Raw genomic sequence first — 24,018 nt, forward strand, 5'->3', positions numbered from 1 at the left:
AGAAAACAAATGTAAAAAAAAAAAAGGTTGAGCGAGACGTGCTCTGCAAACAGTAAAAACAAATATTCCATTGTTACTTTAGGGCTACAATGTCTTGTCACTGTGGTACTTCTGTGAAAGGTACTGTTTTTGACACCTGTCTTTTACTACGTAGAAAATTGGATTTTAACCCAGACGGGAACCCCCCTAATATTACAGTTGAGTCCTATGATTACCCCAGAAGGGGGTACCTGTAGTTGTACCATGAGGGACACAAATTGACTCCTCCTTTACACCTACTTATTTCTGGCTGTGTGTTTTTGTGTCAGAATGTAGAATACAAATACTGTATATTCTCACACTCAGCAAAGACTAGCACAGGAAATACTTAATTCTGGGGGTGGGGGGTATATATCACTGTGGCGTGGCACCCAATGCATTTGAAATGACACGTCCTTGGGAGGCAAGGGTAAAGGATGAAGCCATTTTTGTAGAAATTGTGTGTACATGCTGAATGAAAAAATATAGAAACGTAGAATAATATTGAATGAAGTGAATGATGTTGAAAGGTATGGAATTGAATGATTTGTAACAATATAAAGTGATTTTGAATTGAAATGGTGAAAATGTATGCATGAATTACATGGAATGATACTGAATGATATTTAATGGAATTAGGTGGAATGATATTGGTGAAAATGTGTAATATATGAGTGAAAGGTGAGGAATTTGGTATGTGGGAAAGTTGAAAATTGTTCCCAAGGTGAAGTGAAAAATTGTTGAATGTGTCATTGGAAATGAATTTGGACATTTGGGGTCAAAAATGTAAAATTATGTGTAATGTGGACAACGTTTTGCGTGGGTGAAATATATCAGATTGAATGTCGAAGGTGAATTGACTGAGCTAAGCATTTTGAATTTATAATGGGAACAAAAATATATTTTGACCAGGAACGATAGATCCCTAACTCAAACCCTTAGTCCTTACCCACACCTATAAACTAGAAATGAGTGGGTAATTTTGTTAATGAAAAATGTGCAGTATTTTGGTGAGAAATTAAATTTGTACAATGGCAGAATGTTGAAATTTGATCCCAAGGTGAATTGAATGAGTTGAACATTTAGAATTTCATTTGGGAGTGAATTGTTGAATGTCTCATTGGAAACGAATGGGAAATTTTGGGGTGACAAATTTTGAATTGTGGGAAAACTGATGGTTTGGAATAAGAAAAGTAATATCTCACAAAGCAGTAATTATTGGAAAAAGTTGAAGCTGGAATAGTTTAAATCGGTCGAGAAATGTAGAAGTAGATGGACGAAAAATGGATAAGTGGAATGTGCTTAAAACAAATCAAAAACACTGTATGATCCAGTTTTTCATTTTCTATAGTTTATACCCAACATGAATGAGTTGGTGTTTCTGCCCCAATATTTTGAACTTGAATCATTCAACTTTCAGCCACATATTGGTGGTCTCCTGGGTAAAGCGTAAAAGCCATATAGTTTGGCTCCTCACAAGTGAGAAAATTCTCACAGTGTAACTTGTTTGCTGGTGTGATTTTTGTGTTTGCTTGGAGCTGTCAAAGTGAAGTAGGTCTGTTTTTACTGACCCAACCCCCTGTTTGGAAGCTCTAACACAGGAACACCAAAGCTGGCAACCTCTTGTAAAACCGTTGTGTTTGGCCAACCAAAGCCCGGGAACTGCCTCTATTGCCCACATTCACTTGCTGTTCACCTATTAGTCATTGTGAACTTCAGAGTAAGTGCTGCTTGACAAAGACCCATTGGAGTCACTTAATATGCCTTCCTGGCAAAGCCCTTGTCACCCTCACTTCAACCTTCCCAACGCCTGTCGAGGATTTTTTTCCTTTTTCAATATATCTGCAGACTCAGAAGCCAGGCTCATAATCATGCAAGTGAAGTCATCTTCACATGACAGTCCATGCACATCTTTTTCATCAGTTAAGATAATTTGACACACACCAGTGCTAGGATATATACAGCAGCTGTATTTTATTTTAATTATATATTGAAAAAAATACCTACATAAATAACTAGCCTTGGAGGCATGTCAATTAACGTTTGCAATTATTCATTGCATTGCAAAGTTCAGCATGAGGGTGGCAAAATCATAGACAGAATCAACCATTGTGAATCTATTTTTTAGCTAACTTCCCCCAAGGTGACTGTTTCACCTCCGCAGCCTGCCACTTGTGTCATTTATTTTGTTTGATGATGATTCTGTTTCATTCTCCTGTCTGCATGTGGGAAGATCATTTTTTTTATGAAGTGTTTTCTTCTCAAATAAAATGATCTATGTAGGCCTACTTCCTCTTTTCAGAAACATAGCTTTACCGGTCTGTTAGCAATTGTCAGAGGCAGTTCCAATACCAATACTTATAGTGGATATTTGTCTTCAGTATGTCAATATTAGAATTTTGCGGTTGAGAGTATGTGCACGCTCTTAAAGCAACAGCCACAGTTGACAAATGAAGACATGACTTCAAATGAGGTAAGAACAACTCTGCCTCTCCCCTCCCCAAAGAAACTGTGGAGTGTGAGGGTAAGATAAAAGCTTATAGATGCAGTCAGAGTAAAACGGTCAGGGCTCTTCGTACTCATCTGGGTATTGGTGGATCGATTTCTCTTTTGGTTCTTATTTTGGAGGCCAACATAAGAGCTGATCTTTTCGGGTAACAGGGCTACTGACCACCCCAAAAACTGTGCTTATAACCTCTAAACAGAGAGGTTTGATGGAGTAGTTTTGTTGTTGTTGTTGTTGACATAAATACAGTTTATAAACGATACGAAATTGCTTCAAAGGGTGATTTTAACATTTTAAATTAATTAAAGGTAAATAGTTCTATACTGGCCCTTACATCTGCTATTTTTCTCTATGCAGCTCTCGGAGGAAAACGTTTGGACACTCCTGCCTGAACATGACGTGATACACTGTAAACCAGATATTTTGCTCTGGGGGAAAAAAATAAAGAAAATCATGTCATGAAGTATTAGATCTTTTTGTGGATTGTGCAAAAATGAAAAGTATGGTTGTTTGAAGATGCAATAAGGAGTATTCAGCATTGCATATGTATGCATATGGACGTAAGCATCCTCCTTGTTTTTTCAAACTGTCCTTGCCAGAGACAACATTGTTTATAAGCAATGAGTTATCGTCAGTCCTTTTCAGTTATTCCCCCCCCTCACCAACTTTATGATTATAAGGCGGAGAAGTGATAGCTAACAACTCGTATTGGCAGCTAAAAGCCTGTTTTGTGGAGCTGAACTGTCTGATGCAGTTTTTCACCTGGGAAATGTGGCTTCTGAGAACTGCGTCTGTGAAATGGAGCACGTTCAATAGAAGACATCATACCAGAACTTTTTAAGATTCTTGTTCTTAACCTATGACTGTCGAGTATATCTTGTTAGAGTAATATGCAGTGGATATAAAATGTCTACACACCCCTGCTCTCAAGAGCCATGGTTTTGTATTATAACAAATCAGACCAAGAAAAATAATTTACAAAACTTTTTCAACTGTTTAATGTGACCCATAACCTGTGCAACTCAATTGAGGAAGCTGAAATACTTTTTGCAATTATTAAGATATAGTAATAGACAGATTTGATTTAATCTTAATTAGAACTAGACCAAGTGCAATTTCCGCAGATATTGTGTGGGAATGTTGAAAGCTGAATGCTAATAGCTGACTGCTTATGAAGGAAATTGAAGGATAACTTATGTGAAAATTACGAAGTAATTACTACTACTAGTAATAGTAGTAATATTACTATTAAATACTAGTAATATTACTACTACTACTTGTAATAGTAGTAATATTACTACTACTAGTAATAATAGTAATATTACTATTAAACACTAGTAATATTACTACTACTACTACTCGTAACTAGTAATAGTAGTTGATGTGTCATTGAATGCAACCAGTCTAAGGTGGGATTCAAACCCTCACCTCCTGTTTACTGGTCACAGCTCCGCTACTCATTGAGCTACAGAGGACTTGCTGCCATCATTGAAGTGTTGTGAAATGTCATTGAGGGATGTTTTGCCGAATGCCACAGTGAATGTGTCATTGCACATTAAATGGAATGCATTAAATATGTGTGTTAAACGAATGATAATGAAAGATAAATTGTGTGAAAACAAAAAATTATCAATTGAAGATTAATTATAAATTAAAAGAGAAAAGTTGAAATGCATCCAGTCTAAGGTGGGATTCGAAACCTCGCCTCCTGTTGACTGGTAATGGGTCCACTTTAGTAGCCTACCCATTGAGCTACAGAAGACTTGCAGTCATTGAAGTCATCTAAAGTAATGAATGTGAAATTTGACCAGTACTAGTATTGCATTTGTACTAAAGAGTTGTCCAAGCTCTGGGTTTGAACCCAGGTCCTCCTTGTGGCAGGCAAATAGTCTAACCACTGACCTAACTTGTCAGGTTCAAAATCATGGCTTATCGTGTATTCATATTGGTTAGCATGCAATCACTTAACTCTTTGACTGCCAAGCATTTTCAGAAAAGGGATGCTGTGGGTGCCAGCTGATTTAAGCATTTTGAATGATCTTTCAAGGTCCACAGAAAATTTTGTGTTTGGACTATGGAAACACAGATACTACCAAATGAAAGATTGAACTCTCATCTTTCATCAGAAAAAAAAGTTTGTTTCTACCTTATTCCGTTCTTCAGTAATCAACAATAGAAAATAGGTTAGTTTCACCCAAATGCTCTGTTTTGGACCAAAATACGGAGAAATCAAGCTTTTTTGTGAAACAATATTATTTCATGCACTCTAGTGAATTTGACACCTTTTTTTCCTTTCCTTTTTTCCTTTGAATGATGCCACAAACATCTAAACAGTGCTTTCCTTCTGTAAAACACTACCACCAACAATGAAAAAGTGTTTTTTGATAGCAAAATACGTTTATTTACATTTAACAGTGCAACAATTTGACAAAAACAAATTGGCAAACTATTTACAAACGTGTGCAACTGTGGTACTATTTACAATTGTGTGGATGTTTCAACTACACAGTTTTTCTTTTTGTGAGGTATATTGTGTAAAACTCCCCTGCGTGCAAGGGGACGCAGCAGGATTTGCACCACAGATTAGTTTCACTGCGATTGCCCCTTCGTGTGCACTTTCTTGCCGGCCTTTTTTTCCGGGAAGCAGGTATATACTGCAGTGTGTGTTTGGCCATGTTGTCATCAAGTCTACTCTCAGGATCATGATACGGTGACCTGGTGTTACGTCTGGCTTCCTCATGTCCTTCAGTTCCTATACCGGGTGGTAAGAGATGTTCTGATCCATCTTATCCACTCCATTTATGGTGGCATCGTAGTCCAGAACCAGTGTCTTCTCCGTGATCAGACTGTACCCACTCCTCCGATGAATATGCATTGGACTCGGGGTACTCTTCATTGTCCGATTGAACGTCCGCCTGTGCAGAAGTGCTCGTTTTCCGGCGTTAGCATCGCTAGCCGGTGAGGTTTTACGACGCGATCGAAGACGCCGCGTCAACGCTTCCAACTTCGGCGTCAACGCTTCCAACTTCGGCGTCAACGCTTCCAACTTCGGCGTCAACCTCGGAGTCACCATAATCATCATCAATGTGCTCTTTAGCATTGGTCGATGCTTTTCGTCTTTGAAAAAAATGCTCAAGCGTGAGCTGCTTGCAACCGGTCGCCATTTTCACTTCCTCAGCCATTCTCCCCTCAACACTCTAGCTCCGCCTCACGTCTTCTACTGACGCCTACCCGATCTTGTCCAGAGAGTCATCGCTGCCATCTAGTGCCCAAAAATAGTCATTATACTAACTCGACCTGCTTGATACTTTCAGCACAGCTTGCCAAGGCTTTCCTCCACCCGTTTAAAAACAAAAAACAAACAAAAAAAACAAAACATAGTGAACGTCTTTGGCGGCACTCATTTGGATTTTACTAATCGTTATTAAACGTTTTTGGCGGTCAAAGAGTTAACGGCCATTTGCTATGTACAGTCAGTGGTGGGATTCAAACTCGTGACCCCATGGTTACTGAACAAAGCAATTTATTGAATGTGGCACTGAGCAGTGTCAGAGAGCTGGTAATGATGAGAAGTTGTATGTATGAAAGTGGCCGTGGAAAGTGGGACTTAGAAAATGTTCAAGTCATTACCACTGAAAATGAATGAGGGAAAGTTTATATTTAACGTTAAATTGTGCGAGCACTGTAAGTAATGTGGTATCAGGCAATATATTCCCAGCAAGGCGTGAATTTTTGAAACAAGTTGAAATTTGAATGGTGCAAATCGGATGTATTATGTGGGAGTTGTTTGACGGCAAAAAAGAGAGGAGCATAAAATGCTATGATAACTAGACTAAGTGCAATTTCTGCAGATAGCTGAATGGTAAGCTGAATGCTTATGAAAAGTGTTATCTGAAAGTACCCTCCATTAATTTAGATGGAAAAGTGGAACTAATGATATCAAATGGAAAAATGCTTAAAAAAATAATAATCACTCAATAGCGCCACCTAGGCATGCAGTACCCTCCGTTCATTTAGATGGAAAAGTGGAACAAATGATGTCCAATGGAGAAATGCAAAAAATAAAGAACACTCAATAGCGGCACCTAGGCATGCGATAAATACCCAGGAAGGCGTGAATTTTTGAAGCAAGTTGAACGGTGTAAATCGGATGCCTTTTGCTTCAGCATTCCCACAATAAGTATAATAATAATAATAATAAAGGTTAGACACAACATATGTGGGAATGCTTTCAGCATTCCCACAATTAATCACCTCCCCAAAATGTTGTATTTAATGCAGCTTGGTAGCAATTTACCATCCAGTGAGTCTGTGAGTTAGCGGGCTACGTCTGGAGCCGGAATTCACTTCACACGTCATCTCTACACTAAACACCACAATAAACAAATTGACACCAGTAAGCCCGGAATTTCTTAAGTGCTAGTTAAATGTGTAATACTAAGGGAGTTAAATTGCAGTTTTAAGTATAGAAAGGACATGTGCCTTTGCACTTCTAAAATAGGGATTGTACTGTTCTGACTATACCAGCTGGCCTGCCTAAGGACATGCATAGCCTCTTTTTCAGCTAGCTGTTCCAGGCACATGATGTTCTGCGGCTGTTGTGTAAATTGCACTGCAATGAAGCGTTATGGCACATGGTTCAACACTTTTGTGTGCGGGCCGAGTAATTGAAGTTATTTTGAAGTTATGAGGGAAGTCTGTCATTCTACCTTGATTGTGGGCAGCTGTGACGACCCTGTCGAGCCACGCAGGTCTTTTCCAGTCCAACAGGCCTGATAATGCTGAATGAAAAAGGTGCTTAAATGTGAAGCTGATAAACCAGCAAACCATAATATGCAGCAGCTGGCCCAAAAATTGATGGCAGCGTAACTGGCCCATGGCCTTGTGAAATATACCCATAAGCTAGTTCTTATTCTCCATAGAGTCATGCTGTCAATAGACTAATAATGTCTTGCATTTTTAAGAATAAGTTATTAAAAATGTATAATATGGTAAGCAAAGCACATTTTTTCTATAGCTTTTCTTATGAAACTTTTCAGTCTGCATTAATGGTATGCAAATTAACCACAATGTAATTTTTTATGCTAAAAAATATGTATCAACATATGGACATATGAGGGACTTGTTTAAGATATTAAACCATGCAATTACATTATACGGCATTGAACATAAATGTGGCTGAAGTATCTGCTTTGATTGAATAATGGATGCTCTGAAATGGACATGATGGCAAAATATAGTGTTTAAATTAACATTATTCTAATTGTGGTGATAAAGTGGTACTAAATTCTTCATTGAGTTTCTGACAATATTCCTCTGTGAGCACGTTGTCTCGGGCCATTGGTCAGTGTGGGTGGTTGTTGTTTCATTCAATCTATCATTTTCCCTTTTGGGGGAGGAAGGACATATTGCTTGATTTGTACTTTGCTTAAATGTATGAATGTTCAATATCACTTTTTCAGACTGATACCTTTCAAGTGGTTACTGATACTGATACCAAGTGCCGATACCACCGGTACTTTGATACTTAAAAAAAAAAAAGACAGATCATTTTAGAGACCTATATGTCCCATTATTGTATTTTTCCTTAAAATTGTATAAAATTAATGGCAATTTTACATTTTTCTTCTTTCTAATTTGTAGTTTCTGTTCACAAGAGGGAGGCCAGTACCGGTATTGTCTGCTGTCGCGAGTACCGATGCCTTGAAATAAGGCTAGGTATCAGCCCGATACTGCTGATGCCTGTTATCGGTTCACCCATCCATACTTAAATGTTTACAGTTAATCTGTTTTTCATTTAAATGCATATTTTTGTTTTGAAAATGTCCCCATTGTGTGACTAAAAAGTTATTTTAAGGTAGGGTCTAAATTAATGGATTCCCTTGTTGAAGTGTCTTCCTGCATCTTCACTTTCTTTGCACCTCCTAAAGAATTGTGGGTTGGGTGGGGTGGTTGCAGGTATATGTATATTTATGAGGGGGATGTGTATTTCTGGGAGACGCGGTGTTGTGAAAGGTGACCTTGTTAGATAAAAGGAGGGCTTGGAAGCCAAATGATGAAAGAGAATGGGATCATCATGGGCTCATTAATGTGGATTTGAAGGTCAGGTAATTATAACAATAGACGTGGGCTGCTTTTTGGCATCTGCTATATTGTTGGTTTGTTATGAAGGTGACAAGTCTGCAGAGGAAGGGAATTAATCACTGTGACACTACACTGTTGTCACTTTGATACATTCACACATCATCACAGTCCTGCTGTATGCCTGTTGCTGCTGAACAACATCAGTGCAGCAAGTGACAAAAGAAGTCTGTGGTATTAGCAGTGTTTCTTTTCAACCCACATGTCTGATATTAGTGATGAGGCTTCCGAATAAGAAAACAATCCGAATAAGACATATTCCTAAACAGATTTCACAGCTTTGTGATTGTAGCAAATTGTCATTTAAAATTTAAAGTCAAGTTTATTATTTAGCCCTTAATCAAAACATCATTTGAAATTGCTTCACAGGCCCACTGTTCACAATTAGACTCCTCTGCCAAATACTTATTCTTGATAATGAAATATAACAGTTTATAAACAAAGCAAATCGATTTATTTTTACGACTGCACCTAATTATTTTAACATGACAATTTCAATAATGAGAACAATTGATTGAGAATTTGCAGTATTAGTGATTACAAATTTATCTGCTAGCACATTTCTGCTGTTTAAACACAACAAAATAAATGTGTGCATATACGGCAGCCAGGCACAGTTTGTTGCTATAAAATATTCATGCCCCCTCTAATTTGTCAACCGCATGAATGTGGCACTTTTGTACACACTATTATCATTTGAGCATTGTACGTGACTTGAGGTACGTATTACATGAAATATTGAGATAATGTCCTGATGGTGTTTTGCACACTTATGCCACTGTTGCATCATTTTCATGTAAGTCTCCGTGAGCCCGACTCGTGTTTGTCTGTGTCACAGCGCGCATTGCTAGAATAGGGCCACCCCCAAGTTTGTCTGACTCTGTCGTGCTTCTCTGGGACTACTTGAAGCTGTAAAGAACAAAAACCTCCATAATCAGGCAAGGCAGCATGTGTAGTGTAGCATACATTTTTAATGCGCCACAAATAAGAAAAACCACTGCTGCATCTTTTCCGTCATTCCACAACTTTTGGATTTTCAAGTTTCATCTCTATTTGAAATTGTACTGACGCAATATCCCATCATTTGAGGGTTTGAAATGACAATTCAACACAGGCATAAGATGGGCTGCTCTAGAAATCAAATCGTCGAATATTTCCTGTGGTGCTGCTTTGTGCTTCCGTGCATGCACATTAATGCGGGTATTGTGAATGTGATGGCGTGTGTGCATAGGCCTGGTAGCGGTGCTTGTTAGGATGGTTGTTGAAGTGGAAAAAAGTGTGTATCTGTGTATTCCACACAAAAATAAAGTTTGCCAAAAGTACTTCACTTGACTAACTCCTTGAACACTTGATTTCTTGGGCTGACATTTTGGACATCAAAACACAACAAGAGGAACATCTAATGACTGTCTCAACTGTCGGTCTAGTCTTTGAGTGATTAATCAAGGCATTTTTGTCTCGGTGTCCGTACTTATTTTTACAGTTCATTGTGTAACTCTAATAAGTGTCAAAACAAACTCAAGGCGATTCCCCTTCTGTGTTAAAAGGCACTTAGAAGTGGGCTCACGCCACATGGATATTAGACTGCTTGGTTTTATGGAGATTATCTTAGACAACATTATCATCTTTGTATCAATCTTTAGGAAATGAAAATACATTTTGATAATGTGTTATTGTGTAAATTTGCCCATGAATGAATGCCTTCTTGTATGTGTGCTTGTCTTCAATGCATTTGAAGACATTCTGTAAATTGGACAGCAACATTACATACAAGGTGTCAGAAGAACTCCAGGATTGGTGTCACAAAAAGAGATTTAAAATTCAAAATATAAATGTTCCTCTTTAAAGTAATCCCACTGGAGTCTAACACACATTTCAAGCCTTCTGTGCCACACTTTTTCTTGGATCCGCCACAGCTTTATTGTATCGGCCATTTAAGTCTTCAAAATGGATCCCCTTAGTGACCACAGAGGAAAAAAATAATACGTCTAGCCTGTGTGGTGTGTAGGTTGCTCCAGCACTTCCGCTTCCTGGCTAGGAACTGTCAGATACTCAGAACACCAAGAGCAGCAAATCTGGGCAAAATCATCGTTACACGGACTGAGCAGGACAGTCCGTCCTGACCTGGATCCACGGACGTAAACCTGCTTCAGTCGGTGCTCAGTCCCTGGTGCTAGGTGTCATAAAGCACTCGCCAAATGCTGTGCATCCGTCAATGGCGGGCCAATATAATGACGGTTTTGCCCAGCTCTGAGCAGTGACGTTGTCATGGTGAAGAAGCCACGGGTTGTCCTGCCACAACTCTTGCCTGCACTCCCGCACTGAACACCACATGACCTCTTTGTTGACATTCTTGTTTGATTGTCTTGCTCAAAATGAAAGGGGACACTCATAGTTAGGCGTTGAAAAATATTGTTTGTGACACGAGTCCTTGGACTTTTCTGACCCACCTTGTAGCTAGCCACATATCCATTTGCTAAAAAAATAAAAGGCAGACTGAACAATGACATTTTCATTGCATTCTTTAACTTTCCATCTCTTTAAAGTGCAATATTCTCCACCAAAGTGATGTGGAAATCCATGTGAAAGGCTGATAAAGATGTCAACACGTGGCGGGTGTATTTGATTGAGGGTAGTTTCAGGGCTCAGCTAAGGTGGCCAAGATCAGAGGGCAGACAGTAGATCTGTTTACTACTTTGAGGTTTTGTGGTTATGCACCATTACGTCCCGTTTAGCTGCATGATCAAGAGCTGTGGCAGTAACGCCAAGCAGGCAACTCAGAACCATGCCTCTGTGCTTGCACACTGCAATGCAATGCATTACATGGATGCTTTACAAATAAACACACACTGAGGCAAAAAGATGGTGGTGGAAGGGGGAGGTGGAGAATCTTGATGTGGTGCCACGATTCATAAGCTGGGGCTGTCATACCTTCTGGCTCTGTAATCAATATTTTCCTCACTATGGAAATGCGCAGCAGTCAGTGTTTCCATTGGCTGCGGGGTTTGTGGGGATTAGGACTTCAAAAAGGTGTGGTGGTGTTCCCACATTGACACTGAAGGCATTTGTAGGATAAGCTAGCCCAATGTCGTGGATCAGGAGTTCCTAATGACCTGCCGTCTCCAGGCATCCCAGGGAGCCAATCCATTTGAGATTTATGACCTGCGTTGTGGTTGCCACTGGGACAATTCACCTCCTGATACACGTCATACACTACACTTTTTCAACCCTCTGCTTTTTTTAATTGGCTCATTCTAACCCTCCACACATAAATGAGACATACTGTATTTTTCTTTTTTTCGAACATTTAAAGTTCAAATCTTGCAAAAACGTTTGGTGAAATGTCAATTGCTCTCGGTTATTCTAGAGTTGTATAGGTGGTCTCCTCTGTCCTTGGAGAAGTATTGACTCTTGAAATTCTTTGGGCTGAAATTGAATGACACTATGTTAACAAATCATTTTAGAAGTGGTTTGTATTGAGGAAAATACCTCTGCGATAGGTTTTTTTTTTGTTTATTTGGATGAACAATCCTGTACACCGTGCACTGCTAGCATTACTATTCACTGTTTTCCTAACATATGTATACAATCATTTGCTTTTTTTGTGCTTCTGCTAACAAATGCACACGTCACCACTGTTGACTTGTACTGAGTCATTGGTAGTGTACCACTACTGGTGTACACTTGTCTGACTTCTGTGTATGTACAGTAGGTAACCCTGGAGCAATGCAGCCATCATTTTACATTTAACAAAATAATCAACATGTAGACCACAAAAGGGTAAATATTTTTTAAATGAAAGTACTATTAAGACTATTACTACTAGTCTTACTATTTCACCAAATGCATAAATGTGGCGATCCACTACAAGATAGACAAACTGTGCCCAGGGCATTTAGAAATGGCAACGAGAGCTATTTATAATGAATAGATTCTCCATAAAATATATGTTATGGGTTTTATATTTCCAAATATTGATTTGTGATATGGTTTTCACTCAGAATACTTTAAACACCTCTGAGGTAGGTTTTAGTGAATAAGGCACAAAACCTTTATTGCCCAAAACTTTAATAAAATGGGTGCCAACAATGCGAATTCACTCTTACCGGGTTGTGCACACATTTTTTGGGGGGGAGGGTTGTATCTGATCTGCTAAGGTTTTGCAGTCTTTTACCAAGATTCCAAATAAGTGCTAAATTGCGTGTAGTGGTGGAGACTGCCAAATTTAAAAGAAGGCCTTGGGTAGCACTGGTTTACATTTCACCATCAACACTAGGGAGAGCAAGACGAGCACAAAACATAGTTTGAATGATGGAATTGGAAATCTCGGTGAAAAACAAAAAAAAAACCTGATAGTTACAGAAAATAAATCTGTCATTCATAATTTCGGGGAAGCAAGCAATTGGATGAAAGCCATGCTTTGTTTGGTTTAACTCTTCTGAAGTGCATTGTAATTGGATGCATCTGCCCATCCTGAGCAATCTTGTCTTTAAAACTTGGTTCCTTTCCATTCAGCCATCTCATCTGCTTGCATAGTGCCCTTGTTGGTATTTAAGAATGTTCTTTTCCAAGTGTGTCTCTGGCTACATATATTGTTTGCAGATACAGTACAGCGTGCTGTCAGATAAACAACCGGAATGTGTTTCATGACATTCAGACTATTAAAAGCGAGTCGATGGGGGAGACAGGAAATTAAACTGCATGCTGTGGCACTTTTACCTCCCCACCTTTCTGCTTTCATATTTATTCTACCCCAAAAAATAAAAAATGATGAGGTGGTTGCCAAACACTCTTTACACTGCAAGATCAAGTCACGTGGATAGATATTGTAGTCTCACAACTATCGCTCTTACACACTTTCAAGATTTGTCAGACTGATTAGAAAAGCACATCTTCATTCTCTGATTAGGTGTGGAGTAAATGAAGCGGCCCCCCTCTGGTATGCATTTCCATAATGTCAAGTAATTAAACCCCAGTGTTTTAATACATCAGGAATAAGAAGACTCCCCAGGTGAAAAGACAATGATAGACTTTCAGAAAACTACCTTGATATCAGCTTTCTTTTAAGTGAACACTGAAACTTTGACTCCCATTGTGTTTTTCATCATCGAGTGGTAACGTACAACAATAAAAATCCAGTTTTTACCTCACTGTTTAATAGGGATGTAACAATATCCCAACATCACAACACGATATTATCATGATATGAAGCTCACAATACGATCATTATTACGATAGTGTCGGTTGGCGGTGGTTGGCGATATTAAAAAAAGAAAAGAGAAAAAAGTCACAATATTGCAAAAGAAATGAGCTCATACTAAAAAAAACAAAAAAAAACACAATATAGTGCTTTTGTACAATTAATGCATATAAACCACCTACAATCTCTAATAACACTTAATATTGAGGCATTTACTCGCTAATGTACGCACACATTGAGTTCCTCCACATATTGACTCTATTCACATGCATATTACTATCCCCTTCATCTGACAATTAGGGTGGATTTTAAACATAGAGGGCCAAAACATCTTTATGAAAATTAAGCTGCTAGAATTGCACAAATGGAAATCAACCTGACTTTTTTTAAAGATGTGCTGCTTTTAATATCGTGACATGATGACGACAATATTGTGGCAGTTTTAATATTGCAATATCACAATATTGCCATTATCGTTACATCCCTACTGTTTAATGTGTAACATATGGTCAAAATGAGTGTTACATGGTTTAGTTTGACATCTATTCGGCTTTTCCTTGGCGTGCAATAGCCTTTGAAAGGCAAAAAGCCTTCAAAATGAACTAATTTGAATTTGCCGCTGTTGTGACGTACACTCAATCTGATAAAAAGACATAAAATAATTGTTTTTAATTTAAAAAAAAGGACGTCATGGAATAAGACATTTAACCAAAGTACATTACCAGGCATTTATCTTTTACACCTCAATTCATGCACCTCAAAGTAGCTTTCAACATGAAAACATACTTTGCATTATCATTTTTGGGCGGCGAGTTGACGTCTAGACATAAAAAAAGGTTTAGTTGAACATCTTGCTCCACAGAAAAACAGAAGCGCCATTGTAAACATGACAGCAGACTGTCAGTATATCATTGTTGGCGTTTGTTGTCTGTTATGTTATGCGCCTACTGTATGTGCACACACCAAAAAAATAACAAAAGGCCTTTGATGAAGCACATTCTGCAGCGGGAGAGCTTTCTTTTGTCCCTGTTCCCACCCACACGTGCTGCTCACTGACAACAATGCAAAGCCATGATGGTGCCACGGAAAGTTGTGGAAGCGCCACAAGTCCCCTGCTGCCCATCATACAAAAAAATAAAATGTCTGTGGTTCCTGACATCACATGTTCATGATCTGATGCTCATGCACTTTAATTTAAACTTCTTTTTTTTTTTGTGAGAAATAATAACCGTTAAATGGACTACTTTTGACTGCTAATGATATATCTGGAACAGAAGATCATTAGAGGAATATTTTTGCAGTATGATTGTTCGGGTGCCCGTTGTCTGAACTATACTTCCAACACGAACTTCCTACTTTCTGCAACACCCAAATTAACTGATGTATTCTTAACACCCCCTCCGTCTAATCTTTCTCCTTTTCATGTGGAACGGATCTCTCTGACAGAGGAAAATCTTAAATAGGTTAATTGTCATATGATGTGCTCGCCACTTAAATAAGCATTTTTTTGGACTGCATGTGAACCAACAAATTCATGTAAAAATGGACTTCACTTAGCCTTACAACCTGTTGCTAAATATAGAGTGCATCTATTGAAATTGTGCTGAAACATTTTACAAGCAATGCGTCTGGTTTGTCCGACGTTTTCATCTTCCTGGAACCTGTCCGTTTCTGTGACATGTTTCCATAACAACCAACAAATTCCTGATGTCTGTGTTTTACTGACATGAACACAACGTTCTCTCGCACCACAGGGCCCTTTTAATTGCTTGAACTGGACTAATGTTTTAATGTAGCCTTGCCCTTAGGAATACATCTGCAAATTTGTATACTTTGTGATAGAACCACACATTTTTATTTTATTTTATGAGGAATAATTTCGTGGATGAAAAATGCAACTGTCATTTATTAAATATTTTATTTCATTATTTAAAAAAAAAAGCCCTAGCAAAAGCTTTTGATGAATGAATATATATTTCTGCTTTTTCTTGACATGTTCAAATGGACCAGTATGTGTTTTATGTTGAGATTTTTGACATTTGATTCCTCTCTTTACAGCAAATTCAAGTCTACTTGGAGGAGGGGGTGGTAAGTAAATGTCTTAATACTATTTACTACCTAGGCTTCACACGATCAGGATTTTTCGGTCGATCACGATCAGTGATCGAGTTTGGGGAAAAAAAGAAAAGATAATTGATCACAGATTCGATCAGTAGATGGAGCAATATATGGGGGGATCTTCCCAAAATGCTGAGAAACAATAAATGTAACGTAATGTCTTATTTTGTGGAACTGATCCATCAATTAAGTTTCAGCCGAGCACCGATTTTGCAAAAAATGCTAAATATTGTCCAATCCCGATCCAGCGGATCAGATCAGTGTAAAGTCAACTACTGCCTATTGTTTGCTGCTCCTTTTCAAGATCATAATCAAGATCAATAATTTTTTATAGCCCTCAAAATATTTCAATGGATCCATGGCAAATTTAACTTAAGAGTATGTTCATCAAGTGTCCGTGATGAATGTGAGTGAATGCAATGCTGAAAACATGAGCGTGAAGTGCAGCGCAACCTTGCACTGTGCAACACTGAGAGATGGTCATTACTTTACTGGCCTGCCGAAGCACATTATCATCAAAGCGGTGAAGGAAATCTCAAGCAGCCAACCGTGGTGTTAGAATAATGGGGAAGGAGCTGGAATGCTGGAGCCCAAACCTCAACGTTCTTTTTTTGAAATTTGACTTTGTCAGTGACATGATTGAAATAATCATTTACCCCCGCAGTGTGATGAAAGCTCCTCGTTAGATGTTGAATCTTTTTTTTTTTGTTGTCTGAAGACGAAAGTGTGGGATATTACAAAAGACCAAAAATATGTATCTATCCAAATGTTATGCCTATAACATGCACAACAATGCCACAATTAGTATTTTCTAGACACTTCTGTGTTGGTGTTTATTCATGGGCTTGAGATTCCTACAATAAAAATGCATCATCAAGGAGGAAGGGACAGCCACCTGTCGATCTGCACTGTGTCCGTTTGAGTGCACGCTGCGCTGATTGAAATCTCATTGCCATCTAATCACACTACCTGGAGTGGCTCTCATGTCTTGTGGTTAAGACTGCATTTTTTTTTTACAGGTGTGGCTTTTTAGCAGAGCACCTTCCTACTTCCTACTACTATCAATGACAGTGAGGACTCTTAGCAAAGAAGTTCTGTGATTGATATCAGGGGTCACGATGCATCTCCATAAGTGTGACATGCACTTCTAAAGATTCATGTTCGTGTTTTACATTCCTCGGTGTTCATTTGATGCACACAAAAACAAACAAAACAATCCCAATAAAAACAAAATCAGTATTATATGCTATTAGTTACTTGAACGTTTAGAGTCTGAGAACGTGCAGATATGGTTTTTGATCCAAGTTCTTTACTGTTAAATACGCAAGGATTGCACCATTTCAACAGGTCCGAAACGGGGGGAAAAAAATCACTTTTCCGCCATATTTACAAGTGAGAGAGGTACACTTAAAAAAATACAAAAATAGTAATAAAAAGTTGAGTGCCAGCCAATTTGGACCATTCTAACTTGGCTTTTCAGGCGAAACACAAGAAACTACCAAATGAAAGATTAGGCTCTTTCATTACAGAAAAAAAGTTTTAAATCTCATTATTTATTTATTTTTAGCAATTAGCAGTACAGCATGGATTTGTTTCAAAATCTATATTTGATGGCCACAGTGACTTTTATGCTAACATTTATTTCTTGAGGTGATGCCTCAAACATCTGAACAGTCCTTTTCTTCTATAAATTGCCAAAAGCAATGGAAATGTGTTTTTGATTACAAAAAAAACAATCACCAGTGTAAAAATGTTACATTGGACAAACTTTACCTACTATTTACACACTATTGAGCATAGTACAATTATTTAGTCTTGTGTGCGCATGCATGACACATATACAGTACATCGATTCTATTTTTAAATGTAAATAGTCTTGTTAATCTTACCTCTCTTTGTAGTAGATTCAATGTGACAAACACTTATCAATCGCTATTTGCTTGAAACGTTGCATTTACTAAGATCCACCATTTTCTCAAGTGTCTGCATTGTTTTGATTTGCGGTGATTTCGTCCAAAATAAATACTATACTGCCAACTTCTGGCCATAGTTTGTGTGTGTTTTTAAAAAAAAAAATTCTAGCAAAATGATCAAACCAAAGCAGCCTCATTTTTTTCTCCATGCATTTCCATTAAAAAAGAAACCAACCAAACAAACGACAACTAAAAAACATAGTTGGTTCCCATTGACGTAATTACAAGTCAACGGTGCTCAAAGAGTTAAATGTATTCATTTACGAAAACATAACAAATTAAATCACAATCCAGTGCTGTACTGTATGCACAACTATGAAACACAAAAACAAATCTAATAATTTCGACACGGTCTTTGTTGTATAAACATGCACGGCTTTTTGACAGTTAGAGTGCATACTCTTCAGCAGTGACTGCAAGACACATTCACAACTTATTAATTCTAATTGCTTTGAGTGCCTCTTTATTGTTATAAAACACTTGTCCAATCATTTGATGCTTTTCTGGTTTAAACAAAATCATGGTCAATAAAGTGAAGGAAAACATAATGTTTTCAGTCCTGTACATCTTTTTTTGCTGAAAGAAAACAAAATTGATGGTTACAATCAAGGACGGTTTTCCTACATTAAAAAGAGTGATGACAATGATTAACCAAATAACCCCCCCCCTACCTCGCCTCATGGAAAGCCCAGAAGGCTTTTTTGCTCTTGTCTTTATCACTCTGAGGTGGCTGCTGAAGCTGCAAACCCTTCTCACCCTAGCCCTCCCCATAGCTTTATCTGTGGTTTGGCATGTGAATACCTTCTCCCCTGGTGGTGCAAAGGATCGATGTGAAGAGGGGACGTGCTCTCATACCTTCCTTATCTCCCAGCTGTCTTCTCAGGACTCTGCAGAGGGTCAGGTTCACAACAGGATGATTCATCATGTTTGGTCTTCTGCACCAGAACCTTATTTTGTTCCCACAGATTGGGAGGCTGGCCTTCTACTGCCACTGCCAAAAGCGACAAAGCAAACTCCATTTCATGTGAAGAAATTTAGTTGACTGTCCACTCAGTTTTAGATATTTGTCAGTATTCAGTCATAACCAAAAACATAGGTGACACATTATTTTGGTTGACATATGCCATCGTGGTCTGAATTAAACATAATTATTATTTTTTTTGTCCCTGAAAACATTGTTTGTACTGGGAGCAATATATTATATAGACAAAAATAACAAGATACAACGAACACTGTTATGCTTCTGTGCTCTGTTTAATCCTATAAAATCACTAATGGGAATTCTCACTGGGCGCTATGTTTTCACTTTCATGTAAACAATGGAGTTAACCAAAATAGCACAGTTATCTGCATTAGACATATTGGTCTCGCTGGGATTTTGAACATACATGGAGGGAAATAACAATGATCTCTGATAATAGCACACTAAATGAGGCCTTGGCGAATAGAGGATAATTACGCATGGTACTAAGATGATCTTGTAATGTGTGTCACCACGTGGCTGGATGCTGGCACCGTCCCAAAAAGAATGTAAACATCCTGCTGTCTATCTCACCACCACTCCAATTTATCAAAGGAAACATGACTGCATATTCACAGCCTTGTGATGATAGCATGGAGCACGGTGTAACCACCGAGTAGGAGCTTCCCCTGCCTTTTGATGTCTCTATTCAGTAAAGGGTGGATGCCTCATTAGCATTCTAACCACAATTGTTGCCCATTTAGCAATAGGCTTTGACTAGACCACCCAAACAAATAGTTTTCCTCGCGTTGGGCCTCTATTCTTGACTCCAGCCGAGCAGTGGGGCACATCCATGCTTGTTTAGTAAGGCCTAATTCTGGCTAATTTAGTCATTGGGCTCCAATGCTCACTGAATTAACCAGCCTTTGCCATCGCTCGCGTAACACCGACTGTAGTGCTGCAGCATGCCCCCAGTTCTATCCATTGGTGTGAGTCTGCAAACACATTGCGGGATTAAGGTTGTATCTGGCTACGGTGGCTGTCCTGTTGTCCCCTTCTTGTGCTACATCACAATTCCAACAACAGCCTTGTGTTAAGCCATTCATGACTAGGGCTCAAATGGGATTTAACTTTAGGTTTATTTAAACAAAGTGAAAATAAATAACTTCATAATAAAATATAACGCAGCTGCCATATGAACCAGAAATAATACACTTAACAGTGAAACAACATATTAGGTATGTATTGATGCTATGTATACGACAAGATGCACCTTTATTTATCCCGCAGTGGAGAAAATCACAGCGTTACCAGCAACAATACACATCATCACACATCATATATAAATATGTATCAAAAAAAATACTTACATAGCCTATAAATAAACAAAAACAGAGAACACAGTAGTGCAAATAGATGGCATCATCATTTGTTAAATATGAAATTAAAACAAGTGGACGGTATACCCTCTTTTTCTTTCATCTTAAAAAAATATATATTTTTCTCTGATCTTTCAATTTCTTTCCATTTCAATCACACTTACAGGTGAAATATTTGTCCACAGCCTTTAAACTGGTGATTTTTTGCCGCTACACATGTAGGCATTTTGTAGCCAAATGCGTATGCCGAGATACGTTTCTTGGGGGTCCCAAGATGGCGGCCCCGCGGCTTCAAACGTCTCTGCCTGTGGCCTATCCAGTAAGGCTGAGCCCTGTGTTGTGCGTCCGCTAAATGGGCCGTGTGGAAACAGAAAAGCTATGAACTATGCCGCATTTTGCGCGACACGTGAATTTAACTGACAGACTGTTGCGAGCGGAAATAACTGGTGTTGTTGAACGGCTGCGGGTATATAATCCTGATGTTTAAAAACCACGGTTAATCGTAAAACCGGTTAATAGCTGCACCCCTATTCATGAATAGATGTGGCATATTTCACAGCCTCCATTTTAAGACAGTTTGCAATGGACTAAAACGTGTTGGTTATAAACTGGCAGTATGCCTGTGATCAGATAGCTTATCTTTTCTCTTCTCCAGGGCAGCTGACTGCTGTCCACTCTTTTTTTGCAACACGGCCCACATAAGGACGTATTTTGGATCGTCAAAGCCCCTAACAGTCGGAAACAGCAGCTCTCCTGCACACGTTTTGCCAACTCGCGGCTAATTAGTCAAGCTAGCCACCACAACGGTTGTTGACAGGCTTCTAAGCAATGCGCTGCGAGGGTTAACTTTAAAATAAAAGCAAAACAAGTAATATTGTGCATGGATAGCAATGATTTATCAAGTTTTTCTTTTGAAGTTATCCCTTGAATGCAATCGTGGCGACTGACTTAACTTTGAATTGAATTTGGCCTGACCTATCGTCAGACAGACTTTGAACTGGAGCATAGTGTTCAATTTCCAGGGCTCATGCGCACTGGTGCACCACTTAATGTGCATATACAGTAGGTATGTATTAGGGTTGCATGTATCAATCGGCTGGGATTGTGATCAGCGCCAATTTCTTTAATTTTGAAGGATTGGTGATGGGTGATGAAACCGAACTTTTCCACCAATCTCATCTCCCTCCGGAGAAGTCTGAAAAAGTCAGCCACTATCGTCTTCTGCTGTGAAATGATTAGTAGGCTTTTTGTTTTTATTTGACAGAACTACTTCATGTGCAGTTTAAACTAGGGCCCGACCGATATGCATTTTTTGAGGCAGATACCGATTTTTGGCAGAAAAAAAATACTGATTACCGATGAATCTGCTGATTATTTAAAAATATATGTTTGATGCTTAAAATTGTTCCTCCCATTACCCAATTCCTTTGAATAGGATTCTCCTTTCACTTTAAGCATTAGCGCTAGGCTAGCGATGTATTAAAAACAAAGCATGTTTTGGATTCAAACGTACAGTTGATGTAATTCTTATTGTCGTGTGTTTAGTTTTACACTTAACTCCAACTGGGGTGTCATTAAACAGCTTAAAGGACGCTTGGAGACAACAGAATAACCAGAATAATATGCGCTACACACTTGCTAGTTGCTAATGCTACGCAAGCAAAATGCCGCATTCAGGGTACTATCACAGCGTCTGAAACATTGGTTTTCTGCAATGATAACATTTTAAGGGAAAACGAATTGGCCATTTGGCCTAATTGGCCAATTGTTTTGGCCGGTGTTGAAGGGCTATAATCGGCCAATTATAATCGACGGCCGATTAATCGGTCGGGCCCTAGTTTAAACAAGCCGTTGGTATTGTTCAGTGTTTTACAATAAAACAAGATTGGAACGTTAGGTTTATGTTGTTGGTTATAAAATAAAATGGATGGGCAGGTCAGACTTAAAAGATAGTAGATCGGTGACCGGCCGTGTATGCGTACGCAGGCATCTTTCATGACACAATGATGTGCTGTTGTACCAGTCCTCGCATGAGTGTGTGCAAGAACCGCCAACATTTACAAAAACAACGGAGGATTACTGTGTCCGATATTCTTTAGGAGAAAAACGTAAGTATAGATGGAAGAATAACATCCAACAGTGTCCTTTTGGGTTCTGAACTCGTGGTAAAATTTCCCCACTTGATGGAAGTTTTGCATTTTCAGCAAATCTAAATAGTAGCTTCAGGACTTTATTATCCTGCAACTGTGTGAGCCTTTGTGCTTTAAAAAAAAAGAAAGAAAGAAAATATTTCCAGTTTTGGACATGTTTGGATAATCCTTTATACAAGATCCGTATTTGCTTTGTTGTCTATATCTCTGTCTCCATTTGTTATGTAAAGAGTTCTGTTTTCTTTTCACGTCACCTCCAGGTGAACCATTATCCGCTTTCTGGTGCTGCCAGAGGCCTGTTTATTGTGGAGATTGGCAGAGACTGGGGCATGGTGTTCTTTGTAAAGGAAGGGTGGGGTGGGGGTTGTGAGATTGGAGATGGTGTTGTGTGACTACTTGGCCTGGCTGGCCTGCTGCCCTCGTTGCAGCCACATCAGCTTTCTGGGAGCTCAGGACCTCCCTCAATGATTAATCACTCAAAGATGACATCATTCTCATCTCACATCGATTGCACACGTGCTGGACTGATGGTCCTCAGTTTGCAGATGGCAGTAACAACCATTAGCATAACTTATAACAAACAGTATGTTTTCCCCAAGGAGTAGCCTAAATAATGTAACATGATAAATGAAATGCAAAGATTCCTCCGTCAGCGCATTGCCCGAGGGACGAACTTATCTCCTCATATTTAGTAAGCACTTAGTTACACCCTGATCAAGATGCACCTTATATCTGTGCTGAGGTCCTGTGGTTAGATTAATCCTGGTGTTCAGGAAATGTTAATACATACTGTATGCAGCAAATGCACCACATTTTGAATTTTTTATAAGCTTTAACATGTAGGGTTGTGTTTATGGATTTTTATGAGCCAAGTGTCACACTGACAACTCAAAATATCAGTATGTGTATATAATAATAAAATGTAAATATGACTTCTGTTGAATCTATCATTAAATTTAGTTAACAGTCATTATCTGGACTGAACTGTATTCCAATTTGTGGACTGCCCTCCCCCCGCAACAATCTGCAATGATGGATGGACTAATTGATGTGGAATGACGGAACCATTCATTTTAGTCAAAAAAAAAAGTGGTTTCCAAATTTAGAATTGTTACATGATAACAGGAAGGTAAGAAGAAAGTCAAATAACACTAAATTAAAACCAGACTGAACAAAAGGGAAAGGTTAGAGCATGCAATTATGTGTGCCAGTAACAAGAAAAAAAGGCCAGTTGCGGAAAGCTAAGCTTCAGAGACCCTTCCACTGGATTTATGAGAAGGTGTGTATCTGCAAACGACAGAAGGACACATCTGCCACGTGTCTTGGTATCTCTCTCGTAGCCTATGAATCATTCATCTCTGTCCCCATGTATAAATCAAGCTGTTGGCCGGCGCCTGCGGCAGTCATGTCTTAAGCTGGTTGATGGCAGTGCTTGATCTCTGGCATTGTACTGCAAGTGAAGGGAAAGGAACAAACTTGAATGGCACATATATCAGCATTTTAAACCACGTAGAGCCTTCTGTGTTGCTGTAGTGACCAGATTTGTGCAATTTTTCAACTCCACACAAAGGC

General features: G+C 38.8%; 1 protein-coding gene across 1 annotated transcript in view; it reads left to right on the forward strand.

Moving 5' to 3' along the window:
• Positions 1-24,018, forward strand: part of macrod2 (mono-ADP ribosylhydrolase 2) — a 144,566-nt gene that overhangs the window by 81,083 nt on the left and 39,465 nt on the right. Inside the window, exon 4 of the mRNA XM_086093500.1 lies at positions 15,924-15,953. Within this exon, the coding sequence (XP_085949626.1) occupies positions 15,924-15,953 (30 nt within the window). The remainder of the gene's footprint in view (positions 1-15,923; positions 15,954-24,018) is intronic.

This window comes from Leptonotus elevatus, chromosome 13 (assembly GCF_054856555.1).
Source record: "Leptonotus elevatus isolate MCC_2025b chromosome 13, RoL_Lele_1.0, whole genome shotgun sequence".
NCBI classification, from domain to species: domain Eukaryota; kingdom Metazoa; phylum Chordata; class Actinopteri; order Syngnathiformes; family Syngnathidae; genus Leptonotus; species Leptonotus elevatus.